Raw genomic sequence first — 25,877 nt, forward strand, 5'->3', positions numbered from 1 at the left:
CAGATGTTAGATCATCAGTTAAGCTAGACCAGGGTATAACGCCTTCCTTTTCTTCTCACGTTGGGGTGAAACAGGGATGCAACCTAAGCCCAACCCTTTTCAACATCTTCATCAATGATATTCCAGAAACATTCTCTTCATCGTGCGACCCAGTAAAACTCGATAATACATCAAAACTTAACTGTCTCCTCTATGCTGATGATTTGGTTATACTATCCGACTCAGTCACCGGTCTAGAAAATTGCCTCCAGAAACTAAAAATGTCCGCAGATAAATGGAAGCTCACAGTTAATATGAAAAAAATCTAAAGTATTAGTTTGTGGTCCGCAACAATACCGGCGGCAATTTACAACAGGTAAATGGGACTACGGTGGAGAGCCATTAGAATGTATCTAGGTCTGAAGTTTCATTTCTCGGGAAATTTTAAAAGTGCCCTAAAAAGTCTATACGACAAAGCCACACGTGTATACCACTGTATTTCTGTCAAATGTTGAAAATGTGTCAATACAAGTACTGTTGAAATTGTTTTCGTCACTCGTTGTACCAGTATTACTGTACGGTTGTGAAACTTGGGGTACATGCCTTTTAGGAAGGGCTTCATCGTATGAAATTTTTTAGACTAAATTTTTCAAAGTATCCAATGCTTTCGTAAAACTACAACTGAAGTTTTTCAAGCGTATACTACGAGTCCACTCAAAAACTACAAATTTAACTATATATGGAGAACTGGGAAAAGCCCCACTGATAGTACAAATTTCTTCCCTGGTGGCAAAATATTGGTGCCGAATAAAAAGTAGGATATATGAAAACACCTTAGTGGGGGAAACGGCGAAGATCAGCCTTTCTTCAACATCTAATGTCCCTGTAAGGTTTATCAATTCCCTATTTGCTTGGTGTGATTTAAAGACACTACAGGGAATAGATATTGAAGGCCAACAACATGAACAAATTCATACCCTAGGAAAATATATTAAGAAAGTACAATATAAAAGTTATGCAACATTTTGGAAAACCCAGGCACAGTTAAAATAGTGGAAAGCTACGCACTTATTGCAAGATCAAGACAAATTTTAAACTAGAAAAATATTTATCAGAAACTAATGTTAGAGACCGACAATCTATGACTAGATTGCGTGTCTCGGCACACAAACTAGCAATTGAAACAGGCCGCTATAAAAATTGACCTTATGAATTAAGGATTTGTGAAAAATGTGAAAAAAATAAGGTTGGGGATGAGTACCATACCTTAAGGAATGCGACTATGTCAATGATATACGTCGAGTATTTTTTAATGATCTATTTGCAATCAATAACTCTTTCAAACTGTTAAGGCCAAAAGACCTTTTTTGTATATTATGAGCTTAACAGATGACTCCATTACGGGCCTAGTCCTGAAATTTTGTTATGATGTAATTAAATATTATGAATAGAGGATAGGCATATAAGCCAACCTACTTTGAATATTATCCTAATATACCTGTCTTGGTATTTATTTGAATAAAGTTATTATTATTACTTCTGGATAACCTGATTAACAATATCTGAATAATAACAACACATTTTATTAAAATATATTTTATTTAATTAACTTTTACAGTAAATTCAACACACTTGAAAAATTTGAATGTACAAAATAATCTTAAATTCAAAAACAAATATTTATCTTAACTTTTATCTACTGACATTTTATATTGAACCAACTAATAAACCAAAACATAAAACTACTTAGGTCGCCCTACCCATGCTGCATAGCGCGTCTTTGCCTCGTTCCCTGCTAGCAGAGCTTTTTCCTGTTTGTTTCTATCAGTTCACTTATCCGTGTTGCGTCTCTGTTCGCCAATTCAAACAAACAAAAAACATACGAAAGAACAGACTCGCCACACGGATAAGTGAACTGATAAGTGAACTGATAAGTGAACTGATACCTAGTCAGTAAAACTTTGTTATTGTGTCACAGGTTACTGTTCACCCTCACAGTCATAACTCTCTCCTCCCCTTCTCTCTTGATCTCCCCTCTTTCACATGGCTGTCTCAATTCTCTGTTTCAACACTGTATTATCATTCGCATCTCGTTTTTCTTTGCTCACGGCAACGTAGTGTTGTTCGGGCATCTGGAGGGGAATAAAAACAGCTTTGCGCTATGTATCATGGGATGGATCAACGGTCCGTAAAGGATCATGGGAAGGGTCGGTGCATCCCTTTTGACAGTAAAACAAAGATCAAGTTTTAATGGTAAAGTGATAATAAAAATAAAATGACTGGAAAACCTGGCAGAGCCTCGCATTCGCAATCAAGTTCCACAGGGTTCCCATTTTCTGCAAAAGCGGCCCGTTATCATCTGCCGTTCTTTTCCCAAACGATCATGAACTTAGTCGATGGCTATACAACAGCCTGGAATTCCCTAAAAATGGTAGTGTTCTAGGTTGACTATGATCCAATATCGTGCTGTGCTTGTGTTAGCATTTACTTACCATCCAAAAGTCTTCGTCGTCAAACATTTGCCGTGTTGACATCGGCTCGAAAATCCATAGTTTGATAAGGAAACCTGGAAAAAAATATACATCATCAGCATCGTCATAGTCATCGTAACTGAATCAGTATCATCCAAAACATCCCCGTCGAACTTTTTTATTATCATATTTAATATTCAAAGCAACACAAAGAAAAATTATAGACAGCTATTGGCATCACAATACTATAATGATTATGATATTTACCGAAAAATGTGGAAGAGGGATAACAAAGAAAAAAGGAGAAAAAGAAGAAGAAAGTAAGTTGATGATGATGTTGTGATGATAAAGAAAAAGATTGGATAGAAGGCACATACAAAATATATACCTCCTTACCAGTCAATATTCCACTAAGAAGCGATATTCCCATTGTGACAAACATGGCAGCAACCTGAAAGCCGGCCTGCTGGCCCGGGGTCCTGCCTTTTCCAGGGGTAAATGCCACGCCCTGTCCCTTGAGTTCAAAGTATGCGGTAGTGTTTATCTTTGGCGCCATTGCCGGCCACATGCTGTAAAGACTACATGAAAAATGTTGTCATGTTACTAACAAGTTACTAATGTAATAAGGGTCTGTGATGTAAAGACTAATTACAAAATATAGCCAAGTTACTAATGTAATAAAGGGCTGTGATGTAAAGATTACGTACAAAATATAGCCAAGTTACTAATGTAATAAGGGGCTGTGATGTAAAGATTACGTACAAAATATAGCCAAGTTACTAATGTAATAAGGGGCTGTGATGTAAAGATTACGTACAAAATATAGCCAAGTTACTAATGTAATAAGGGGCTGTGATGTAAAGATTACGTACAAAATATAGCCAAGTTACTAATGTAATAAAGGGCTGTGATGTAAAGATTACGTACAAAATATGGTGAAGAGTCTAAATGGCTGCGATAGCTAACTCATGAATCCTTGGTACTTTGAAAATGAACAACGATTTATTTCCCGGCGATTTTCAGCACTACAAACAAAGATGCACATGACTATCGGTGCCTTAGGACAGATGGCTGTTCTTCTTTCTCTATAAAAAGACCCATCGTGATATGAAATAGTGAGAGTTATACACAGCGGCCCTCCTCAGTTGCCCTCCTTTTTGCCATGTTTTTGTGCTCGGATATGAACCGTGAGGCAGCATGTCGCCTTGGGCGAGCTTGTGACGTCACCACTTTTACCAAGCACAGGAAACCCAATCAGCCACCTCGGTCGGTTAGATACTCACGCATCACCGTATTCATCAGCTGCGGCCAATGAGGAAGCAATGGCGCTGGCAATACCCGAAAGGAATGCTGGGAGTGCATGCAAATTGTGAACGCCACATACATCGTGCATCTTGCAGTGTTTTTTAAGAAAAGGCTGCGAACGAAAAAAAACTTAGCCAGGCTTAAAAAAAGACAAAGGGGTGGGGGTTCTTTTTGCAGTTTTGTAGAAAAGGCTTGAAACTAAATCATGCTAACCGAGTTAAAGCCTGGGGCAAACGTAGTTGGATTTCATCAAATATTTTGAAGCATAACAGTAAGTAAAAGCTTGCCCCGCTCTGTCTACGATAAAAACACAAATACATATGAAAAATCAGAAGATGATAAGTAGTTTCGTAAAACTATGTTGGGGGTAGCCTGGATTTGTTATTCTACTTTGTTATTCCCATGTCTCTCTTTAGATTTTGGCTAATATTGTGGACTCTATAATCTCTACCCACATCCTTTGGCCATACGAATGTCGAAAAAAAGTCCAAGAAATATGTAAGATATGATTTAAATTTACCGAAAGGTAGACGTATCCCAGTGTGCACATTGCGCCCCCAATAGATCCAATCAGCATCGACCCCCATGGCTGCACAATCATATTGCTTGCAGTTCCTATGGCAACGCCTCCCGCTAGCGTTGCATTCTGGACATGCGACTAAAAGATGAAAAATTGATAATGGCATAGTTGGATTGTTTAGGAAATGTTTTGCTTTTCCTGGTTGTCCTGTTTCAGTGAGAGTTGGTGAATGTTTATGTTATGTAAATATGTGTTTCAATTATTTTATCGGTTCAAAGTTTGACGCTGTAACAACAAAAATAAATTCCCCTATTTCATTCAGTCGGTCTTAAGGGCGTTGCGTGACAGGCTTGCTTAGAAGTTTGTGCACGATCAGGAGCGGATCCAGAAGTTTAAAAAAGGGGGGGTGGGCCGAAGCAAAAGTTTCAAGAAAGGGGGGCCGGACTTATTGTTCTTCCGTATATTTCCTTAATTAATTAATTTAAAGCCAAATTTCTGAAAAAGAGGGGCCGGACTTATTGTTCTTCCGTATATTTCCTTATAATTCTTGTTAATTTTAAGCCAAATTTCTGAAAAAGAGGGGCCTGAGCCCCCAGGGCCCCCCTTAGATCCGCTCCTGGCGGTTCAAAATTTAATTGCCCTCGAAAATTTGTGGATGGGAAAAAGAAATTCGCGAACAAACAAACAAACAAACGTGCGTTTTATGTTACGTCAATCTTGATTCTGTATTTAGGCTGATTCAGCATACAGAGCCCATCGTAACAGAGCATGCGTACTTAACTTACAAGGTTAAATTTGCCGTCGCGTCGAAACATGGGAGAAAGCGCGAACACCATTACGCATGCGCCAAGCATGGAGTAATAGGTGTTAGTAACCGTGCGATGTCGCATGACGTCATCGGTCGTAAGGCATGCGTTGAAACTGGGCCAGTATAACCACAAAAAAATAGTTCCTGGAAAATAAATATCGGGTATTAAAAGATGATACCTTGCCTCTAAACCTTACGCGACATAAACGACTATTTCGAACGTGGATAAATTCCATAGAGGCAAATTGTAAATTACAGGTCTAAAACCGAAGGGTGCGTATGGATACTTGATCATCCGTAGGAATAAAGGTAATAGGACGAGGCAATAACCATACATTGAGACCCGGGAAAAAGGAGCTAAAGAGGCTCAGTCAACCGCGCATGTCATTCTAGCAGCTTTAAAAAAAACAAGTATGAATAATACATTTGCATCGGCTTTTCTACAATCCTTTGACGATTTTAACGATTGGATTAGCAGGGTCTCGATGGGGTTAACCGAATAGCGACAAACGGCTTAAAAAGTAACTGACTGCCGACAAAACATGAAAAAAACTAGTGACTAGCGACCAAAAATATTTGCCGACTATCGACATTTTATTATTTCCGGTATTTTTACTCCTGCACTGTGTATTTCCTGTTGCATCAACTTTTCAGTCAATTATTAATCCATAATTAATTTATTAGCAATAAGTTATTAATTACTTATCAATCCTATATAATGTTAAATCTTCTTTACATAAAATCTAGTACAAAAGCGAAGTACTAGAGCTTAGATTCACCGACTACCGACAAAGACTGATAAGTCTTACCGACACTTAACCGACTACCGACATGCAGAACCCCCCCTCCCCTCCCCCCCATCCAGACCCTGGATTAGGAAAACCAAAGATAGCTAAATAGTTTACCCCTTAGATAATACAAGGGGAAACCAAAATAAAAAAACATCGGCTCACTGAGTCACTTTAAAGGTACTTACCGACCAAGCAAAATACGTCATTGTGGTAACTTGAGCATTCCTTCCCATTCCCCTCACTGTCCCTGCTATGCAGAACACGTGTCACTCCCAGGCCAAAGTACGCGGCAAACATATGGATCGTGATAGACGCGCCGATATCCGAGATGCCGAGCTTTGCAAAACAAATCCACGAATTGAGCACGTAGACAGCCAGCTCTATAACCCCCATAACCAGGAGCTGCAGAATGCTTATTTTACCGAGAACGACGCAATAAGAAATGAGGATGACAGCGGCAGCGAAATCTGCGTTGATGGCCCTGTAGAGAAATGTGGCTATATGAAACAACGAAAATGTTATATTTGAGGAACGATATGAGCAATAATAACCTGGAAACCAGAGGCTCTAAATATGGATATCTAATATTTTGAAAACATAGTAGTACGGTGATGCGTCAAGTCGGTCCAGGTCCGCTCTCATCAACTTGGGAGCCGCCCCTGCTACAAGGAAACATATTCGTTTAAAATCGTTTGTTTGTTGATGTTTTTATCGTTATTTTTTCCCGGTCATCGCACATATGGTTGATATGCCATTAAAAAATACTTTTCAAATGTTGCACATCAGAACGAATTCTAGCTTCAGATATTCAAACATTACTTACGAAAACAAGTCGATCTTAAACTTGTCATTCCCGCCCTCGATAATGTGCCAAAATACGCCATTGATAATCGTCGACCACTCGCACAAAATGGCCGCCGCGAAGAAGCAGTATGATATGGAACTGTAGGCGTGCTTTCGTAAGAACGCGAGAAGGAGTCCAATACCGAGGAAAATCATCACGTGAACGTCCTGAAACACTAGGGTAAAAAAAACAGAAATAAAAGCAGTATGCTTTATAATAGAATACTTTCAAGTATTAATCACACTTTGATGCGTAGCGTGAATTCATATATTAGCTAAGTTAGCAAATTAACTTACTAGTACTAGTAAATGAAATTGGGGGCGAGAAAGTTTAGTGGTATTATCAATCTGACAACTCTAGTGGTATAAGCAATCTGACCCCAAACCCGGGGTGAGTTGTCAGATTGCTTTCTCGCCCCGAAATTTTGTTTACTAGTATGTTTTTTTCTATAAAATTTTAAAATTCTATAAAATTTCAAAATAAACCCCTAAACTTTCTCGCCCCCAATTTTATTTACTAGTACGAGTAAGTTAATTTGCTAACTTAGCTAATATATGAATTCCCATGCGTAGCTTGGTAGTGCTTATGATCGATAGTTCATGTTTTGGTATTAAAAAAATTATAACTGTATAACAATGTTGAAACTGTATGTCACGCCAGAGTAGTTTAAAGGCTTGAGCCTTTCGTCGCAAGGAAGTTAACCTATAAAACCCTGTGTTGATTTATTTACCCAGACCACCTTGTTTTTCTACCCGCTGGTTATATTTTTGTGCTATATTAAAAATGACTTTAAGCGTTACTTTTGAAAGATTTTAAGACCAAAAAAAGATATAAACGAGGGGGGGGGGGGACGCCTATCTTCGAGCCGATATTCAAATTCACAATACAGGAAACTTGCCTCATGCCAGCGTCCTATCAAAATTTTAATATGAAGTGCTTCGTCGAAAATAGATGGTTGCCACTTATGGTATTTCACTTACTTGGATAGTATATGTTCACTGCATTTATTCCAGCAGCCCCGGGATTGGGGCGTTTGTGATTCGGCCTTGCATCATCCCCATATTCACCGAATATCGCGAAAATGACCACGAACAAAACTTGTAAAAGTATTGTTAAAATCGTGAAAGTAGGCCTCGACATGTTGGATGCCTTACTACCGTGAAGTGTTCGGGATGAGCTGGTCGAAAGGTTTATGAGTGATTTTCAAGTAGGGCACTGGAGCATGAAGGCACACTATACCACACGGAGGCAAGTATTTGTGCACGAAACATGGGAGGGGTGACCAGATGGCGACAAGGCGTGACCAGATGGCGTGACCAGATGGCGACATGGGGTGACCAGATGGCATGTTGCATAAGAGCCTTTTGTATGTTTACAAGAACATGATCCACTTAGAACGAGCTCTTCCTATAAAATTCACTATCCTCTAGATTTCATTGCTAGTTTTCAAAAACTTTCAAAGTTAAAATATTAATTTACCAGACGGCACCGTTCTCGTAGAAAAGGAATAGGCAACAGAAGAATACAGATTTAATCAAGTTAGTTGGAAGACTAATATCCGGTGATAACACAGCGCCAATAGGCTCATGAGTGCTCTGGGTATGGTCACGATCCTCTATTACTCACAAAGTGCCCCGAAATCTAGTTCTGTTGCTATTAATCATCTCGTCAGTTTGGCACCACTATGCTATTTTTTTAATATATTAGGTTGAATTTATTAGAATTGTCAATAACATCATTACACATTGCATCCAAGAGACTCTCAGTATTCATAAGATACATGTCTGGTATCTACTTTATATTGTGGGTCATAACCTTTTTTCGAGTGATTACGCTCTAATAAAATACAAATGAAGAACAAAAAGATCGAAATAAGCCGAGGTCACAGCATGTACAAATTTAGAGTATTTTATTATCTTCATGGACAATAAAAAACTGAATATTGATTATAAGATGAATTTGTTTTGATTAACAGATCTAAGTAAAATGATCTAGTAAGCGACCAGGCATCCCACTCTCACAAGCGACCAGGCATTCCACTCTCACAAGCGACCAGGCATTCCACTCACACGAGCGACCATCCATTCCACTCACACAAGCGACCATCCATTCCACTCACACGAGCGACCATCCATTCCACTCTCACAAGCGACTAACCCATTCTACTCTCATAAACTACCAGCTATTCCAATCTCACTTAGAAAAAGATGCCATTAATGTGAAGGTTGGAGGCATCTTCAAATCGCTTGAAAGGTTGGTTCAAAAGCAAGAACATATATGACTGAAGTGGAATTTGTGGATTTGAGCTCATATAAATTTCTCCCAGTCATTTCAGTTGGCGTGAGAGAATTCAGTCTGGGGGGAGGGGGGGAGGGAGGAAAATATTTTCCTCGCTTGAGACCAAGCGAGGTGAAATATTGAGGGTGGGCACTATACAGAGGCATCAAGAAAATTGGGGGGCACGGCCACGCCCCTACTTGTCACTTGTTATTTATTTTTTTTATTTTAGAAAAAATGGGAGGTATGCCACCCATCCTTATTGAAATCAAGGCACCAAGAATAAAGTACCTAACAAGATCAATTAATGTGAATTCTATTTAGAACAGGCAAATGATACATAGCATTCTAAGGTTTACATGTTGACTCTAAAAATAAGTTAATACAGGTTTTTTTTACATATCAGTATACAATTTATACATATTTTATTTACATAATGTAAACTCCAACAACAAAAGGGCAACAGTATAGTTATCTGCAAAAAGAAACTGAGGAGTAATCTTTTATCCCCCCTCTCCCCACTGCCTGTGAAGACTTCAGGATTCAGCGGGCAATTGTTATCCTCTTTTTGGCCAAATTCCTCTTTGTATCCTTGATTTAATTGTTCACTTTTGTATGCCTTTCATCCTAGTCACTTCAATTTTCGGTTGATTTGTTCTTTGAGTCAAGAAGTGGACTGAGATATAAGCATACATAAACACAAAATAAAAAAGAATCATATGGAGTGGTTCTTGAGAAGGCTTCAGGAAACTGTATAAGAAATTTCCATAAGTTGCTTGGTGTTTTCTGTCAACTTCACATTGTTGTTATTGAAAGGATTTGCACAATTACAGCAAAGGCAATCCACACATGACTCTTCTTGCATAAAACATGGGCATCGCTTACCAACGCACTTCTGTCGTGAACCAACTGAGGATAAACCACAGCGACACTGCTTGCGTGCCTTCTTTGATTCCATCTCCAAGAAGACATTTGAATCATCACAATCCTCAACAATCTGAATATCATCATTGGTCTCCTGTCCATTTTTGATCATTTGCACTGTCTCAACAATCCCTTCATGTGCCATAACATCTGACAAGTGATTTGAATCACCTAGCTTCTTCAACTTCTTTTTCTTGTTGTAATTATAAATAGCACCTTTAAAATGCTTTCTCTTTTTCTTGAACTTCCCCTCTTTTCCCTGGTCAATCCTTCCATCCAATTCGCTGATTAATTCATAAATCTTTTTTTTCGGGATTTGAGCTACTTCCGCCGGAAGTTTAGCCTGTAGATCACGTGATGCCGGCGCCATTTTTTTGTCCGTCTGGCCGGGAGTTTCCGCTGATGAAGACTGGTCAAGTATTCTTTTTACCTGTGGCCGTTGGTTCCCAACACGTTCTTCTATAGATACCGGGTTCGCTAAAGCCTCGTGCAGTAGCGCCAAAGTCGTATTGTACTCGCCGTTTAAAGTCGATGCGCACTTGACAACGGCCGACTCCGTTAGGAACTCGCATAATTTGCGATAACAAGCTAAGACGATCTTCGTTTGACGATCTTCTACTAGCTTATCCAGGTTAAGACACCACCTGCAGCCAGGGTTTAGCGCTCGCTTCTTTCTTAAGCAGCCTCGGCATACATAATGTAGACAGCTCTGGGATCCGAAGGGATCCACCACCAAACCCCGGCAAACACGACAACTCAACGACTGCCGTAATCTCGGTAGAAGCTGTAATAAATCGTCCCATTTGCTCGGGTTTTCGCTGTTGAAATACAGCATACATTTGCAGGCTTCCACGTATAGTGTTGTGGCATTCATTGGTGGATTTGTCTTTACGATCCGTAATAAAACTGCTTTGTAAAATCACATTCGGTATAACCCACGCTGATCTACTTGCAACGCGCTTGTTTTTAAATGCACGCTCCTAGTACGCATGCGTAGTCTTAGTAAACACGTGGGTGTGCGTTCTATGAGGAGGTCTGGGATGAGAATAGCGTATTTTTTCTGGGGGGGTAGAGGGTGATATATTTTCTGTATACAAAAGCAAATATATAATAACATACAGTGACCAACATAATCAGATTGGATTTTGTATTTCCTTATGATTATTTCTCTTATGCATCATTTCCATTTTTGCATTGTATTTACTGCCATAAAATACACCTTAAATGACAACTGCCAATAGCTTACAAGATACCCCTCCCCTCCCCGTAGAATAACAATAGTAGCACCCGAAGATATTTCACTTCTGAAGAGGCCAAGTCTAAAGATGGCGGCTTTTTTCCGTTCTGCAACTTTCGCCAGGAAAGCCTGGAGTTTGAGCTCTACTTGTGGCCTTCCGTACTCGAAAGTGCTGCTGCGAACGAGCCCTGTTTTTGTGCGTGCTGCCTCTGGTAAGAGCGTGCTTGCCCAGATCGAAAAGAAACGACAAGAAGCCCAGATCGGAGGTGGTCAAAAACGCATAGATACACAACACAAGAAGGTGTGTGTTGAGTAAAATTTACGAAATACTGTATTTCTTTATTGACTATTCTGAATTAGTAAAATATTGTTCGCCCCCATGCTGGCTTTGGAGCCCGCGATTGATTGTTTATTCTGCGAGAAATTTGCTGCGTTCGGAAACCAGCTGGAATGAAAAAGGAAAATGTCAAAATGGCATTTATACGTCTTCCAAGATCTTGATAATAAATTGGTAATGAATTGGTATCATTGTTTTCTTGTTAGACCTATCAGAAATCGTCCCTTAGTAGGATTTAAAATTCATGAGCTTGTTTTAACAACGCCCGCCACTGAATGAATTGGTTTAAAATTGATGGGACCAGTTTGAGTAGCTTTAGACCTGCTCTGACTTTTTTGAAAATAAAGTCTAAACAACCCGGAGTACTGCTATCCGAGTTCTCGTCTACAACATCTAGTGAACTTGTCTTACTCCTCATTCGAGCTGTTGGAAGTCGTGCGCTCTTGATCTGATTCCAGGCTCGCTGAACGTTATGGTGATTCAAGTGGTGGCTGAGAATAAGGTTCACTTGAATCTATTGGGATATCCACTGGGGTTGTTTTTCTAAAGTCCGGCCCACACAGCTCAATACGGTTTTGGCCGCGCCAGACAGTGAGCAAAGTACAATGAAGACCTGTTAAATGATTGCCGATGTGTGCATGCTAAAGTGCTTTTAAAGTCCACTTATCCATTTTGAGTCACATCGTTGTAATGTTATTCTTATGTATTGCATTTTTGATTGACAGGGCAAGTTGACAGCGCGTGAGAGGCTTCACCTCCTTCTAGACCCTGGCTCCTTTGTGGAGTATGACAAATATGTTGAACACAACTGCACAGAGTTCAACATGCAGAACCAGAAGGTGACTGTCACCCCACTCCACCCCCACCGCAGGGACTTTTAATGAGTGCTTTAAAAAGCATACCCTGCTAAACTAAGGGGGCAGATACAGGGGTGACACTTTTGACTAAATAACGTCTTGAACCCATGTCCTCCCTCCCCCTCTATTTTTTAATTCTGGATTCTGGGGTCTCATGAGGGAGGTAGAGGCCAAACATATGTTGTTTTTTTAAATTTTTTTTTTAAATACATATTTATTGTTCCGTGTACAAGTTTTTTTTTTTTACGACATCTCTATTTTTTTTTTAAATTCTTCTTTTTTACATTTTTTTTTACATTTTGTATTTCTTATTCTTTTTCTTTTTTTTTACATTCACTTTTCTTTTACATTACAAGGCCAAACATATAATATGACCCCTGTTACATCCTCTGGTTACAGTGATGATATTATTTGATGGTATTTGAAATTTCTTTCATTGTAATTTTTATTTCACAGTTCACTGGGGACAGCGTAGTGACTGGTCATGGCACAATCAATGGAAGATTGGCATTCGTCTTTAGCCAGGTGATGTAACACAAGTCGCAGAACCACTAAAATCTAACATGGGCGACCAAGTGCATTAGTGTGGGACATCAAGTGATGCCAGTCAGCTACTCTACTGAAGACTACTCAGGCACATGAATAACTCTCCCACCAGGGTTAGGGGGACTCCCTATCAGGACAACAGTGATACCTGTTCTACCTTTTAGAGATGAAAGTTGCTGCTTTGGTACTTTTTGGAGTGTTGAATTAAGATGACATTTTTAAAATGAAACACTAAATTTTAGTGGTGAAAAGTTAATACTTCATTCATTTAAAAGATAAAGATGCTTTAATGGCTCATCTAAAGCCATAAATTTAGTTTCAAAAACGGGTACAAAGGCACATCTTTTTGTACCCTTAAAGGGTAAAAATGAAATTCCTTATGATCTTCATGAATTTGTTGGCTAGGGATAAGTATTATCTGCTGTCCCTACTGTAGATGTATTGACATTCATATCATTTACAGGATTTCACTGTGTTTGGAGGCAGTTTATCAAGTGCACATGCCAGGAAAATCTGCAAGGTAGAAAAAATGGCATTCATCTGGTGGTATATAGTAGTATTCTTATGCAGATGTGAAATGTTTTGTATTCTGTACTGTACAAATTTATCACTGATCACCTTTTGAGTTTTTCTTAACTTAAAGTTGCATACATTTGAAAATACAACAATCTGAATTTGCAATCTTCAAAATATACACCCACAAAATCAAAAGTCTGATGATTGAAAATGTATTTTTGGTTTAGCTGATGGAAAAGATTGCCTTGCTGTAACTCATCAAATCATGCATGGCCTTGAAAATGTAAAATAGTGTCTTGATATTCTTAAACATCCTGTTTTCAGATAATGGACAAGGCGTTGCTGGTGGGTGCTCCTGTCATTGGGCTGAATGACTCGGGTGGAGCGCGTATCCAGGAAGGTGTTGAGTCACTAGCTGGCTATGCTGATATTTTCCAGGTATGTTTTTATGCTGGTAGTGGCTGGGTTTTGATGATAATGGTGTTTGTGATGGTTGTGATAAAATGGTGATGGTGATAATGGTACTTTATTTGCAATGAGGGGTGGAAATATTGGTGTGTTGTGGTTGAAAATGACTGCAAGGACTGCAAATTGTAGTGTTGTACTAAGGTGGTGATGATGTTTTTGATGATGATGATGGTGATGATTGTAGTAGATTGATGGGACAGCAATGATATTGATAGTGCTGGCAACAGTGATTTTTTTTTTATCAATCATAATAGTTTTTGCAGGGCTTCTGGAATAACACGGAAAAAAACTCAAAATTACACTGGATTTTTTGCTAAATTAAGCACTAAATTACGCAGAAAATCAATGATTACGCACTAACTTTCCTAACCTAGCAGTAATTTTATTTGTTGTTTTCGAAATTCATTTCAAAATAAAGCACTCTTATGAAGAATATCTGTATTTTTTACGCGAAATAGAGGTAAGAACCCAAAAAGAACACACCAGCTGTGCTTTAAATGTTTTTTCTTTCAAAATTTAGCCAAATTACGCGGGATTCATGGAAATTGTGGATTACGCGGAGAAAGCAAAATTATGCTCTTCAGCATAAGCCCTGTTTTTGTAATAAAGATAAACAGTAGTTGTGACTGTGGTGGTAATGGGTATTATTTATTATGATGGAAGGTGGCTGGGTTATGATGATAGTGATGTTTGTGATAAAATAGTGATGACAATGATTGTTCTTTTTTTGCAATGAGGGGTGGAAATATTGGCATTGCCTGAGAATTACAATGACAATAATGTAGATTACGATTATGGTGATAGGAAAGATGGTGATAATGTTGATAATTATTGTTATAATGGGAGCTGTTGAGTTGATTACAATGAGTAGTAATGGTGATGATGGTTGCCGTCACGATAGTGACTGTAATCGCCATTGAAGGTGAAGATTACTAACCAACTTAATTGCTGTCTATGCAGAGAAATGTTGAGTCATCAGGTGTGGTGCCCCAGATCTCACTTGTCATGGGTCCTTGTGCCGGTGGCGCTGTGTATTCTCCCGCCATCACTGACTTCACCTTCATGGTCAAGGTTTGTTCATACACATGTGTACCACACAACCATACATTATAATCCTAAGGGTGGGGCTCAGAGGATGTGGTGCCCCCTCTTCCTTCCCCTCTTGAGCCCTGTACTGTCTGTCAATTGATGTTTTTATTTTTATCATTTTGTATAAATTTTTTTTACAGGACACCTCATATCTCTTTATCACTGGGCCAGATGTTGTCGAGGTAAATAAAATACTTTTATCTCTTGGGTATACAGTAATGTGAGAAGGTTAACTTTCAGTTTCAAACTTGAAAGCTTTAATCTTTGTCAAAATCAGTGACTTTTTTAATTTTTGATAAACTGACCTAAAAAAGGTGCTTGTTATACATAAGGAAATACTGTACGATTGTTTTTAGTTCTTTTTCATTGTTTATTTTCAACCTTTTTGGTAGTTCTGTGACCATTTTCTGTTAAGGAGGAGACTTCAAATTCAAATTATAAATTATGGCACCTTTACCAAGATACAGAGACAATAGCTCTTGCTAACCCAACAATAGAAAATGGATCCTTTAATCACAACCACAATGTTTGCTTAGGGTCCTTAGGACCTCAAGTCATCTATTATTTTATTCACTGTATTTGTTATAAATTTACACAGACTGTTACCAAGGAGAAGGTCACTCAAGATTACTTGGGCGGAGCCAAGACACATACAACTATCTCAGGTTGGTATTCAATTCCATCTCTTTTATTTCACTGTTATCAGGCATCTCAATGCTGAAAGACAAAAGAATCAGTCCGTCAGTCACATCCTTGAGGAAACTTACAATAAAAACACTTCTTTTACAATTTTAAAATATTTTCCATCATTCTGTTAAAACTCATGGCTTCTAGGAGCTTGGGTGCTTGGAGATTGTAACATAGTCAACCAAATGTAAACCGGTGTAATTGCCACTTTAAACCCCCCAAAATACCTTGTCTGCGATTTTAAACCTCCTAAAATACCTTGTCTGCGATTTTAAACCCCCTAAAATACCTTGTCTGCGATTTTAAACCCCCTAAAATACCTTGTCTGCGATTTTAAACCCCCTAAAATACCTTGTCTGTGATTTTAAACCCCCTAAAATACCTTGTCTGCGATTTTAAACCCCCTAAAATACCTTGTCTGCGATTTTAAACCCCCTAAAATACCTTGTCTGCGATTTTAAACCCCCTAAAATACCTTGTCTGCGATTTTAAACCCCCTAAAATACCTTGTCTGCGATTTTAAACCCCCTAAAATACATTGTCTGCGATTTTAAAACCCCTAAAATACCTTGTCTGCGATTTTAAACCCACCAAAATACCTTGTCTGCGATTTTAAACCCACCAAAATACCTTGTCTGCGATTTTAAACCTCCTAAAATACCTTGTCTGCGATTTTAAACCCCAAAAATCTCACTTTTCAACACCTTCTGAAGTATCAAGCACACAAGGATTATTGTGAAATTTACCTTTCCGCAGGTGTTGCTAGTGGTGCATTTGAGAATGATGTGGAGGCACTGTCCAGGTTAGTAATCACTTAAAGCGGCATTTGCATGGTGGAAAAGTGATTTTAGCATTATCTAGGAAGCCTTGAAAACAGCCAAAACCCTGATTAACCACAATAGTGTGAGATTGCTCCTTTTGTAGCTCATTTGTATTTAGTGCATATGTATGTACATGTTTGATTACGATTGATAGCTGTAATTGCTGATACTCTTGATTGTTTGTGTATTAAATTCTTTAATGGACTTTGCATATTGATTATTCCTCCTTTGCCAGCTTGAGCTAGTAGCGAAAATGTTACTTTGTTTATTTAAAAGGATAATTGAGGGCATTAATTTACAGAAATTTCATCCTTTTGGGCAACATGAGCTAATTAGCTGGATATACTTTTTTGTGAAAGAATGAGTGTGTCCATTTCAGGAAGTTCATTCTTATCTTGGACTTATGTCTTTCCTTTGGCGATGTGAGCTAGTAATCTGATAGAGTTCTTTATATACTTGACAGCATTAGAGAGTTCTTCGACTACTTGCCTCTGAGCAACAAGACAGCCTCCCCAATCAGAGAGAATGAGGACCCTTGGTAAGGCTTTTCACAACCACTTAAAAGGAAAATGTAAATGTCTCAATGGTCGATTCAGAATTTCCCACTGTGAGACACAAGCCTTAGAGGCACCCCCTGGACCCTAGACCCCCCTGGACCCTAGACCCCCCTGGACCCTAGACCCCCCTGGACCCTAGACCCCCCTGGACCCTAGACCCCCATGGACCCTAGACCCCCATGGACCCTAGACCCCCTTGATCCGCCACTGTATGAAGCACCTTCAACATACTGTAAGACATGACTTTCTGAACCTCTAAGTCATTGCTCCTTATTGAAGAAAACAGGGGGTTTGCAGCCCCTAATGTTAAGGTGGCTCGACCCAGTATTCCCTCCACCACACTGTCCATCTTTGAAAACACAGTGCGCAGAGAAATGGATTCTGATTCCATATCCAATACACCAAATCAATAACATAAAGATGAAAATATTATATGACATTAAAATTTTGTTGATCGAAATGTCTCGTGAGTAAGATGCCCCGCCTCCTTTTATTATAGGACAGATTTCTGGCCCATATCGATTTTTTCCCAAAGTCATCTCCAGATATTATGTAACACATGGTTGTCTTGCCTTGTGTGAATTTTTAGAGAGATTTTATTCAAAATAGAGCAAACTTAAGCTTAAATTTAACAACAAAGTTGCGATGACTACTTATGGCTGGTTATCAAACATACTTTTATTGTTTTGGATATGTCATAACATAGTATTCACACGTGCATTGAGACTGCTTGGCTGCACCCGACAGATGTTCGATGTATGGTAATAGGAAATCCAACAACTGTTACATGATTGCCTCTTACTTATGTTGGATTTTCTATTATCATACATTGAAGATCTGTCGGGTGCAGCCAAGCGATCTCAATGCACGTGTGAATTCCAGGTTATGACATATCCAAAACAATAGGGAGTCCCAGAGCACAAATTTTCTCCATATAACATAGTCGTTAATAACGAGCTGTAAATAGTCGTCGCAACTTTGTTGTTAAATTTAAGCAAAAATTTGCTCTATTTCGAATCTCTTGACTCTAGCTTTTAATCGCTCTAACAGATCTCTCTAAAAATGCTAGACAACCATGTGTTACATAATATCTGGAGGTGACTTAGGAAAAATAAATCAATATGGTCTAGAAATTTGACCTACAATAAATAGAAGCTTACTCACGTGACATTTTTTTCGATCAACAAAATTTATACAGAATATTATATTTCCATCCTTATGTTATTGATTTGGTGTGTTGGATATGGAATCAGAAGTCGCAGAAACGCGCATTGCGTTTTCAAAGATGGACGGTGTTATGGAAGAAATACTGAGTGGAGCCACCTAAAGAGACAGGTTTTTATACCTCTAACCTGACCCCAGATTGAACATAGATCTTTAGAATTGAGAGGCAAAGTCCATAATAATAATCACTAAGTTATCTCAACATTTTTTGCCACCAGCAGCCAACATGATCAGGTTACGCCCTTTACCTTAAACACGGACACATAATTTAATTCACTCCCTCCTAAACTTTTGACATTTTGTTGTGTTTACTACCCCTAATACAGGCAGCAATTACCATTTTTGAGCCAACTAAATCTGATTACAGCTTGTGCTTGGATACTACCATCCTATATACAGCTTTTATAAGTGGTTTACTCCCGTTCTTACGTTCCAGTGACCGAATCATTGACAACCTGGATACGCTTGTCCCATTTGACTCCACCAAGCCATATGACATCCTGGATGTAGTTTATCCGGTACAGTACAAATACACGATAACACCGCCACTTGCGCTACTATTAAAAGAGTTTAAGAACATGCTCGAACTTGTACTCATGATTTGTGTAATTCTTCAGATACTGGATGATGGCGAGTTTTTCGAGCTTCAGCCAGACTATGCTAAGAATATCATCATTGGCTTTGGCCGCATGAATGGAAGAACTGTTGGGGTGGTTGGAAACCAACCTACTGAAGCAGCAGGTACGTGGTTCAAACACAGACATTTACATATGTTTCATAAAACTGCAGTAACGATTGTGAACATGGGAATAATTGAAGCATACAATTTTTAGCTCACCAAAAAACTGGTATTCGAAAACTGGTATTCAGGGCAGACTTTCTTCAGGGTTTAGTAACTGTATTGGGGGGCGTAAAAGAACCGCTGTGGACGCTGGCCCACGGTGCCATCTTTAGTAAAATTGCTTACAAACTAACTCAAATTCATGATTGTAAACTGCTTATACAATAACTAAGCATTGTTTTTTTTTAGCTACAGTGTCCGTTAGTTTGTTGTTTTGATTGTTGATTGTTTGTGTGACAGGTTGCCTGGACATTAATGCATCCGTAAAGGGCGCACGGTTCGTGCGATTCTGTGATGCATTTAACATTCCCATCATCACGTTTGTCGACGTGCCTGGATTCCTTCCTGGTGAGACATTTAACAGCAGTACTGTACTTCATGACAGACTTCAGTAACACTCCTTTGTGGTTAACATTAACATCACTGTTATGCGTCTTGTGGTTTAGGGACTTCTCAAGAGCACGGGGGAATTATTCGCCATGGGGCTAAGCTGCTGTACGCATATGCCGAGGCAACTGTCCCCAAAATCACGGTCATCACAAGAAAGGTACAATTGAAGAGTCAGCCGCAATTTTGTCATTCTAGCAAAATACCAAGTGTAAAAAAGCATCCATTTCCATCGGCTCATTTGGGGGAGCCATTGTAGTATTTTCGATTGCATTTGGTAGATGAGGTATAAAATATTATATTTAGATGGGTATTTCAAGATTTCCTCACATAATTTGTCTTCCAATACTAGGTGAAAAAACAATAACAAAGGTGTTAGCGGACTAGGACTTTTTAGTAGTTTAAAATATCCACAGGTGATGTCAAATAGTTATCCGTGACCTCTGGTTTGCATTCCAACCTCAGAGGGACTGTGCAGAAGTCTTAATAAATGGATACCCTAATCATAAAAGCCAAACTCGTGTGTGGCCCCTTATGTCTAATGTGTTAATATCTTGTTAGCCAAACTCGCGTGTGCCTTATATGTCTAATATGTTAATATCTTGTTAGCCAAACACGTGTGTGGCTCTATATGTCTAATGTGTTAATATCTTGTTAGGCGAACTCGTGTGTGGCCCTATATGTCTAATGTGTTAATATCTTGTTAGGCGAACTCGTGTAATGGCCCTTTGTCTAATGTGTTAATATCTTGTTAGGCGAACTCGTGTGTGGCCCTATATGTCTGTGTTAATATCTTGTTAAGCGTACTCGTGTGTGGCCCTAGATGTCTAATGTGTTAATATCTTGTTAGGCGAACTCGTGTATGGCCCTTTGGCTAATGTGTTAATATCTTGTTAAGCGTACTCATGTGTGGCCCTATATGTCTAATGTGTTAATATCTTGTTAGGCGAACTCGTGTTTGGCCCTATATGTCTAATGTGTTAATATCTTGTTAGCCGTACCCATGTGTGGCCCTATATGTCTAATGTGTTAATATCTTGTTAGGCGTACCCATGTGTGGCCCTATATGTTTAATGTGTTAATATCTTGTTAGGCGAACTTGTGTTTGGCCCTATATGTCTAATGTGTTAATATCTTGTTAGGCGTACCCAGGTGTGGCCCCTATATGTCTAATGTGTTAATATATTGTTAGGCGTACTAGTGTGTGGCCCTATATGTCTAATGTGTTAATTTCTTGTTAGGCGAACTCGTGTGTGGCCCTTTATGTCTAATGTGTTGATATCTCGTTAAGCGTTCTCAAGTGTGGCCCTATATGTCTAAAGTCTTAATATCTTGTTAGGCCAAACTCGTGTGTGGCTCTATATATCTAATGTGTTAATATCTTGTTAGGCGTATGGTGGTGCATATGACGTCATGAGCTCCAAGCATCTCAAGGGGGATTTCAACTACGCCTGGCCCACCGCTGAGGTCGCCGTCATGGGAGCGCAGGTGACATTTCTCACTGTTTGTGTAGAGTACGACCTCTTATAGGGTGTTGCTGTTGGCCGGGCACACTGGTATGATGATTGCTCTAATTATCATTCAATACGTAAAAATGAAACGTGTCTCTTTTTATAGGGAGCTGTGTCTATCATCTTCCGTGGAAGGGATGACATCAGTGAGTATCTTAGGCCCGAATTATACGCGCTCCTACCGTGCCGAATCTACTTGTTTGGATTCGGCACAAGAACAGTTCGACGTCCAAATCGATTCAATATGGCGCGGCACTAAGCTTGGCTGCACCAGTCGTGCTGCACGGAAAAAACGACGCCGATTCAAACGTCGAACGTTTGATGTGCCAAATCAAATACCATATTTTTTTTGTGCATAAGAAACTCCGCATCAAGTCAATTTTTACTACTCGCAACCTATTGAGCGCGACTTATTTAGTGCGACGCCCGAATCAATGTTGAACCCAGTATATTTGTCTCGATACCCCAACATATATTTGGACATAGTTTGATTTGCCTGTGCCTTGGATTTTGCAGAGAAATGTGAGAACGAGTATGTTGATCGATTCGCCAACCCTTTCCCGGCCGCCACTAGAGGTAAAGATGTGTACATTGCAAACAAGAACAGAACAGATCCGCCTACTTTGAGCCTTGGCGCTTTGTAAAAACAGGCCCTTAAGGCCTTGTCACATGCAGACTTTGGTTGCAACATGCCATGTAATGCTTTTGAAAACGACTTTAAAATGCGAGAAAGTTTGCAAAAACTTTCACTTTTTGCGCAACTTTTTAAAAAAAATTCCAATTTGGCTCTCACACATAAATACCGCCCTTGCGAACTGAATTATTTATTTTCTTGGGAGACAAGTTGTAGGATAAATAGCGTACGATAGATCAGGGCCTTGATGCATTCTTATTTTTCTTACATCTCAGGCTTCGTGGATGACATCATAGAGCCGCGCATGACACGCCTGCGCATATGCGCTGACCTGGAGGTGCTCGAGCACAAGGATCGCAAGAACCCGTGGAAGAAGCACGGCAACATTCCGCTGTAGATTGACAGTTGCCACTCAAACGGTAGAGATGAGATAAGGTGAATGACGTAACCGTCTTGTACTGTAGGTAAAACCTCTGGTAATGGATAGGTAAACAACGGTAAACTATTGTGACTAAAAACTACATTTAGAAATCTTTCTCAGTACCTTTCATTATTCTTGTTTTCAGGTTTTGTAAGTGCATTTTTATTCAGTTTCTGTCATGACAACAACAAAGCGGCGCGCAAAGCATGCTAGGAGCGTCGCATTTCCTTCCCGAGATGCAACACCTCCCATCATACCTTGCGCATTCTTGGCCAGAGATGACAAAAAGATACATCGCAAAAAATCCTTAAAAGGCTAAAGTATAGTTGATATCACTTTTAAAATGTTCTTTTTGGAACAAACTCTTCCATCTGTATTTGCTAGGTTCTGTCGTATGGTTAGTTAACTTGTACCAGGATAATATATATTTTCTTAAATTTATAAAACGCTTGTAATTGTTACAAATATAGAGTCTAAACTATAAATAAAATTTTCCAGTACGTGTAATACGCCTAGACCGATCCATTGTCGTCTTGTCGGATTGACTAATTATCCGAGTAATCACATATCCTGGAATTACTGCAGCCGAGAATCAATACACACATCCGGCAATCACCACTCTCTAATCCGGGAATTACCAGATATCCATGAATTTCTCTACACAAATCGGTCATCGGCATCATCATCTATGTGACCTCTACTAACGGTGTGTATCAGATTTCATTGACAGTCAGGTCAGTTACAACATCAGTTTTCGGCTTCTTTATAGCTGTCAATCCGGGCTTTTTCGGTTTCTTAGTTTTCTTCTGTGGTTGTTCCGCGAGCTTGGGGAAGTACGAGAAGGTAAAGGCGCGAGAGATTTCCCATCCTGCAGAGAAACAAGAAAAATATATCAATAGTTTCGCATAATTTCTCAGACCTCAGGGGCGGATCTCAGGGTTTGTCTCAGTGACAAAGGGAGGAGGGGGTAATTTTTTTTGTTACATATTGAACCCCCCTTAACCCTCTCCCTGGACCCGCTACTGGGCCTTACACATTTATCAAAATCATTCTTTGCCCACTCTAAACTTGTTTATAGAATCGCCTTTCGAAAACATAGCCTGAACGCTCTATTCAGTCCCATTAACTTTTAAGCCCCCTCTTGGGCCAGAACGCTCACACACTGCTTATTAAGCTCTCCGTCCTAAAGGAGTGTGCAACATAATGTAACACGTTTTCAAACTTCTATCGCACTAGTTATTTCACGGTTTCTCCACCAATGTGCTTGGATTGTTGGATCCTGGTATGCATCCACCAATTTGTATTATTATAGAGACAAGTTGTTAATACTAATTGCACTATTTATCACACGGGTTCTCCACCAGTGTGCTTGGGATTTATCTAATGATGATATACATCCTGAGGTCACTATCACATTCTAGACAATCTAAATAATAGACACTCACAAAACAAAATAACTACTTTTGAATTAGGGTCATAGCCGAGGTCTGATTAGGTCTGTTGATGGATGTTGTACTGCTCTTTTCCTGCTGTAATCAGGCACACAGCCGGGAATTCTTGGGAGAGGGGGTTATCACTTTTATTCGTCGTCCCCCCTGCGCCCACCCCTAATTACGTCCCCATCCTGTGTCAGCCAATAGCTACTGCCCCCAACCCCCCCCCCCCCCCCCCCACACACACACACACACACACAGCGCCGATCCTAACTACTAGCAACTGATAAGACCATCTGCGCACTCACCGTAATCCTTCCTCAAATCCAGCCCATATTTACAATACATGTCCTCCTCATCTCCATCCCCTTGTTCCTTGGAGATCTTGCTCTCCGTTGCTCCTTCTTTAGCTGCTTCCGCTGTTTTAGCGCCTTCTGTATCCAACACTTCGTCGTTCAGTCGAATTGTAACATCTGTGCTTTTTCTGTTGAGTTTCTTTTTAATAGTAGAAGTCTTTTTACTGTCTTGTTGAAGCAAGGGTAGTTTATCCTTCCTCTTTTGGCCTTTCCGTTTCGTTTGTTTCTTTGTTGCTCGGCCTCCACTCAAGTCGCTTGTCTCGCTGATAATGTTTAGGATGAACTTCGGGCCTCCGGATTGGTTCTCTGTTCGGGGGCTGTTTTCTGGTGGGCGGGGAAAGTCCTCGAGGGAACTGGTGGAGACTGCTGACCGGGATGATACTGATCGCCGGCGCGGGGTGAAAATCGGCGGCATGGTGACGCTCGATCGTCGTGCCTGCACGGAACAGCATGTTTGTTAGACTGGGTCACTATACGGCATAAACATACGCAAAGCATCACGGGAAAGACGACCTCAAGACAATGGAAACTCGAAAAGCAGCACGGGTAAGACGAATTCAGACAATAAAACCCGCAAAGCATCACGGGTAGAAATATCTGTCAGCCGCCATATTGTCGTGCTTGCAAAATATTAAGTGAAAGCATCCATTTCTATCGATTTTGTATCGATTTGTATCCCTAATATTGATTTAAAAAAAAAGAATGCGTCTGACCTGGGTTCCCAACTGGGTACAAGGCTGATGTTGACGTATTTGATCTGGTTTAATTGAGAGTAAAAAACAGAGTTTTCTTATGCAAAATTTGTCACTCAATAAAGTTTTGTAGTTAAAAAAAAGATTATATAGATAATAGTTCAAATTTGTTTAAGTCGACTAATGTATATTTATCTAGCATACAAAAGCACATGCACCAACTTTTTCCAAGGTTTATTTTGGTAAGATTATTTTACTCTTGTCTTCGCGAAAATATTTCCGTGATAAAACAGTAAAACTGCGTAGGACTTGACCATTAGAAGTCTATTACTAAGTTCGCCTCCATTGTTCTTTAATTATTCTCTCATTAGTTTTCGCGTCTCCAAATTTTCTTTTTGTCTTTGAAGAATGCCTTTGATTTAAGATGCTTATGGAAGAACTTCAAATTAATTCAAAAACAAAAGAAGGATTAACATACTGAAAATACTTTTGTAAGGCATTACTTAGAAAAATAAAGCATATTTTTCACTTTTTAATTTTGCTGTTTGGTTCTTAATAAAATTTAAAATTCTTCAGTAAGATTTTTTGGAGCTTACTTCATGTACGGTCAACGTTCAACATCAGAGATTATTATTTAAAGTTCAGTTTTGTAGAACTTTGCACAAACACAAAAGAGTAATCCCATATACATCTTTGTGGTTTATTTTCTTTGAGTTTATCAAAGTTTGTTCCAGAATGCTTCTTTTAGTACTATTACCATTTCTACTGGTCTCGGATTGTAGCACCGTTGTTTTTCTGACCCAAAAAAAACAAAAACAAGAATTACCTGTATTTCTTCGAAGCCTGCCCTTGAGTGGAGCGGAGCAAGTTTCCCGCTACAAGAGACGTCATCTCGGCTGCTGTTACCGTCACCATTCCCGATAAGAAACACGTTTGGCATAGATGGCGTGGAAAATGGGACATTTGTCGATACGCGACGCATCGCTCGTCTTTTGTTGTTATCAACAGCACTTCAGTGTTTTCCGAAATGAATAAGCTAAACGTTTCATTTTACAAAGACACAAACCGTAGTTAAAATATTATTCCAAACAAACAGCTGCCTCTAAGTCATTAAACAAGGCGCAGCTACAGCAAGAGGCAGTCAAACTAATTGAGGCCGAGTCTAGTCCATTCGGCTGGCGTTCTTATATAGCGGACTTCAGTCTAATGACCTTAATCGATTATGCGGCCTGGCTCGTTTTCGAACCCTATAATGACTCGGGTCGTCTCTTTCAAATAAAGACAAACGCACAGTACCGTCCCTTTTCGCATGAATTCACGCATTCGACCCAAAACAACGGCGAA

At 39.5% G+C, this 25,877-nt stretch overlaps 4 protein-coding genes across 5 annotated transcripts; 1 reads left to right on the forward strand and 3 right to left on the reverse strand.

The window, feature by feature from the left end:
- Positions 1 to 1,559: 1,559 nt before the first annotated feature.
- Positions 1,560 to 7,968, reverse strand: LOC5509465 (ammonium transporter Rh type B). Its single transcript, XM_032378407.2, has 9 exons — positions 7,699 to 7,968; positions 6,698 to 6,893; positions 6,060 to 6,355; positions 5,061 to 5,227; positions 4,276 to 4,413; positions 3,734 to 3,867; positions 2,847 to 3,028; positions 2,472 to 2,545; positions 1,560 to 2,111 (listed from the first exon to the last, which is right to left on the reverse strand). The coding sequence occupies exons 1-9, from the start codon at positions 7,856 to 7,858 to the stop codon at positions 2,019 to 2,021; spliced, it is 1,440 nt and encodes a 479-aa protein (XP_032234298.2). The 5' UTR covers positions 7,859 to 7,968; the 3' UTR covers positions 1,560 to 2,018.
- A 1,327-nt stretch (positions 7,969 to 9,295) lies between these two features.
- LOC5509461 lies at positions 9,296 to 10,907 on the reverse strand. The gene has a single exon (XM_032378409.2). It carries the CDS (start codon positions 10,791 to 10,793, stop codon positions 9,738 to 9,740), a length of 1,056 nt encoding a protein of 351 aa, XP_032234300.2. The 5' UTR covers positions 10,794 to 10,907; the 3' UTR covers positions 9,296 to 9,737.
- Positions 10,908 to 11,200: 293 nt separating this feature from the next.
- On the forward strand, positions 11,201 to 22,556 carry LOC5509452 (propionyl-CoA carboxylase beta chain, mitochondrial). 2 transcript variants are annotated; one of them, XM_048732231.1, is made up of 19 exons: positions 11,201 to 11,457; positions 12,219 to 12,332; positions 12,807 to 12,875; positions 13,360 to 13,416; positions 13,737 to 13,850; positions 14,841 to 14,951; positions 15,110 to 15,151; positions 15,568 to 15,634; positions 16,413 to 16,458; positions 16,941 to 17,015; positions 18,695 to 18,776; positions 18,876 to 18,999; positions 19,340 to 19,447; positions 19,546 to 19,646; positions 20,876 to 20,974; positions 21,104 to 21,143; positions 21,514 to 21,573; positions 21,907 to 22,066; positions 22,198 to 22,556. In XM_048732231.1, the coding sequence occupies exons 1-18, from the start codon at positions 11,245 to 11,247 to the stop codon at positions 22,026 to 22,028; spliced, it is 1,644 nt and encodes a 547-aa protein (XP_048588188.1). In that variant the 5' UTR covers positions 11,201 to 11,244; the 3' UTR covers positions 22,029 to 22,066; positions 22,198 to 22,556. The 2 variants fall into 2 exon arrangements, with proteins under 2 accessions (XP_048588188.1, XP_048588187.1); XM_048732230.1 differs by having other exon boundaries at positions 21,907 to 22,556.
- Positions 22,195 to 25,784, reverse strand: LOC116616316. Its single transcript, XM_032378400.2, has 3 exons — positions 25,360 to 25,784; positions 23,794 to 24,277; positions 22,195 to 22,920 (listed from the first exon to the last, which is right to left on the reverse strand). The coding sequence occupies exons 1-3, from the start codon at positions 25,513 to 25,515 to the stop codon at positions 22,766 to 22,768; spliced, it is 795 nt and encodes a 264-aa protein (XP_032234291.2). The 5' UTR covers positions 25,516 to 25,784; the 3' UTR covers positions 22,195 to 22,765.
- Between the last annotated feature and the right edge of the window lie 93 nt (positions 25,785 to 25,877).

The sequence above is a fragment of the Nematostella vectensis genome, chromosome 9 (genome assembly GCF_932526225.1).
Source record: "Nematostella vectensis chromosome 9, jaNemVect1.1, whole genome shotgun sequence".
Classification (NCBI taxonomy): Eukaryota; Metazoa; Cnidaria; class Anthozoa; order Actiniaria; family Edwardsiidae; genus Nematostella; species Nematostella vectensis.

Coding starts and splice junctions, on each gene's coding strand:
- LOC5509452 (XM_048732230.1), top strand. CDS start 11,245: ATGGCGGCTTTTTTCCGTTCTGCAACTTTCGCCAGGAAAGCCTGGAGT. Junction 13,417..13,736: donor ATGCCAGGAAAATCTGCAAG/GTAGAAAAAATG, acceptor TCCTGTTTTCAG/ATAATGGACAAGGCGTTGCT. Junction 17,016..18,694: donor AGAGAGAATGAGGACCCTTG/GTAAGGCTTTTC, acceptor CTTACGTTCCAG/TGACCGAATCATTGACAACC.
- LOC5509461 (XM_032378409.2), bottom strand. CDS start 10,793: ATGAATGCCACAACACTATACGTGGAAGCCTGCAAATGTATGCTGTAT.
- LOC116616316 (XM_032378400.2), bottom strand. CDS start 25,515: ATGCGTCGCGTATCGACAAATGTCCCATTTTCCACGCCATCTATGCCA. Junction 24,278..25,359: donor CAGGCTTCGAAGAAATACAG/GTAATTCTTGTT, acceptor TGTTCCGTGCAG/GCACGACGATCGAGCGTCAC. Junction 22,921..23,793: donor GGATTTGAGGAAGGATTACG/GTGAGTGCGCAG, acceptor GTTTCTCTGCAG/GATGGGAAATCTCTCGCGCC.
- LOC5509465 (XM_032378407.2), bottom strand. CDS start 7,858: ATGTCGAGGCCTACTTTCACGATTTTAACAATACTTTTACAAGTTTTG. Junction 5,228..6,059: donor TGACGTATTTTGCTTGGTCG/GTAAGTACCTTT, acceptor TTTATTTTCCAG/GAACTATTTTTTTGTGGTTA. Junction 2,112..2,471: donor ACGACGAAGACTTTTGGATG/GTAAGTAAATGC, acceptor ATTCCCCTCCAG/ATGCCCGAACAACACTACGT.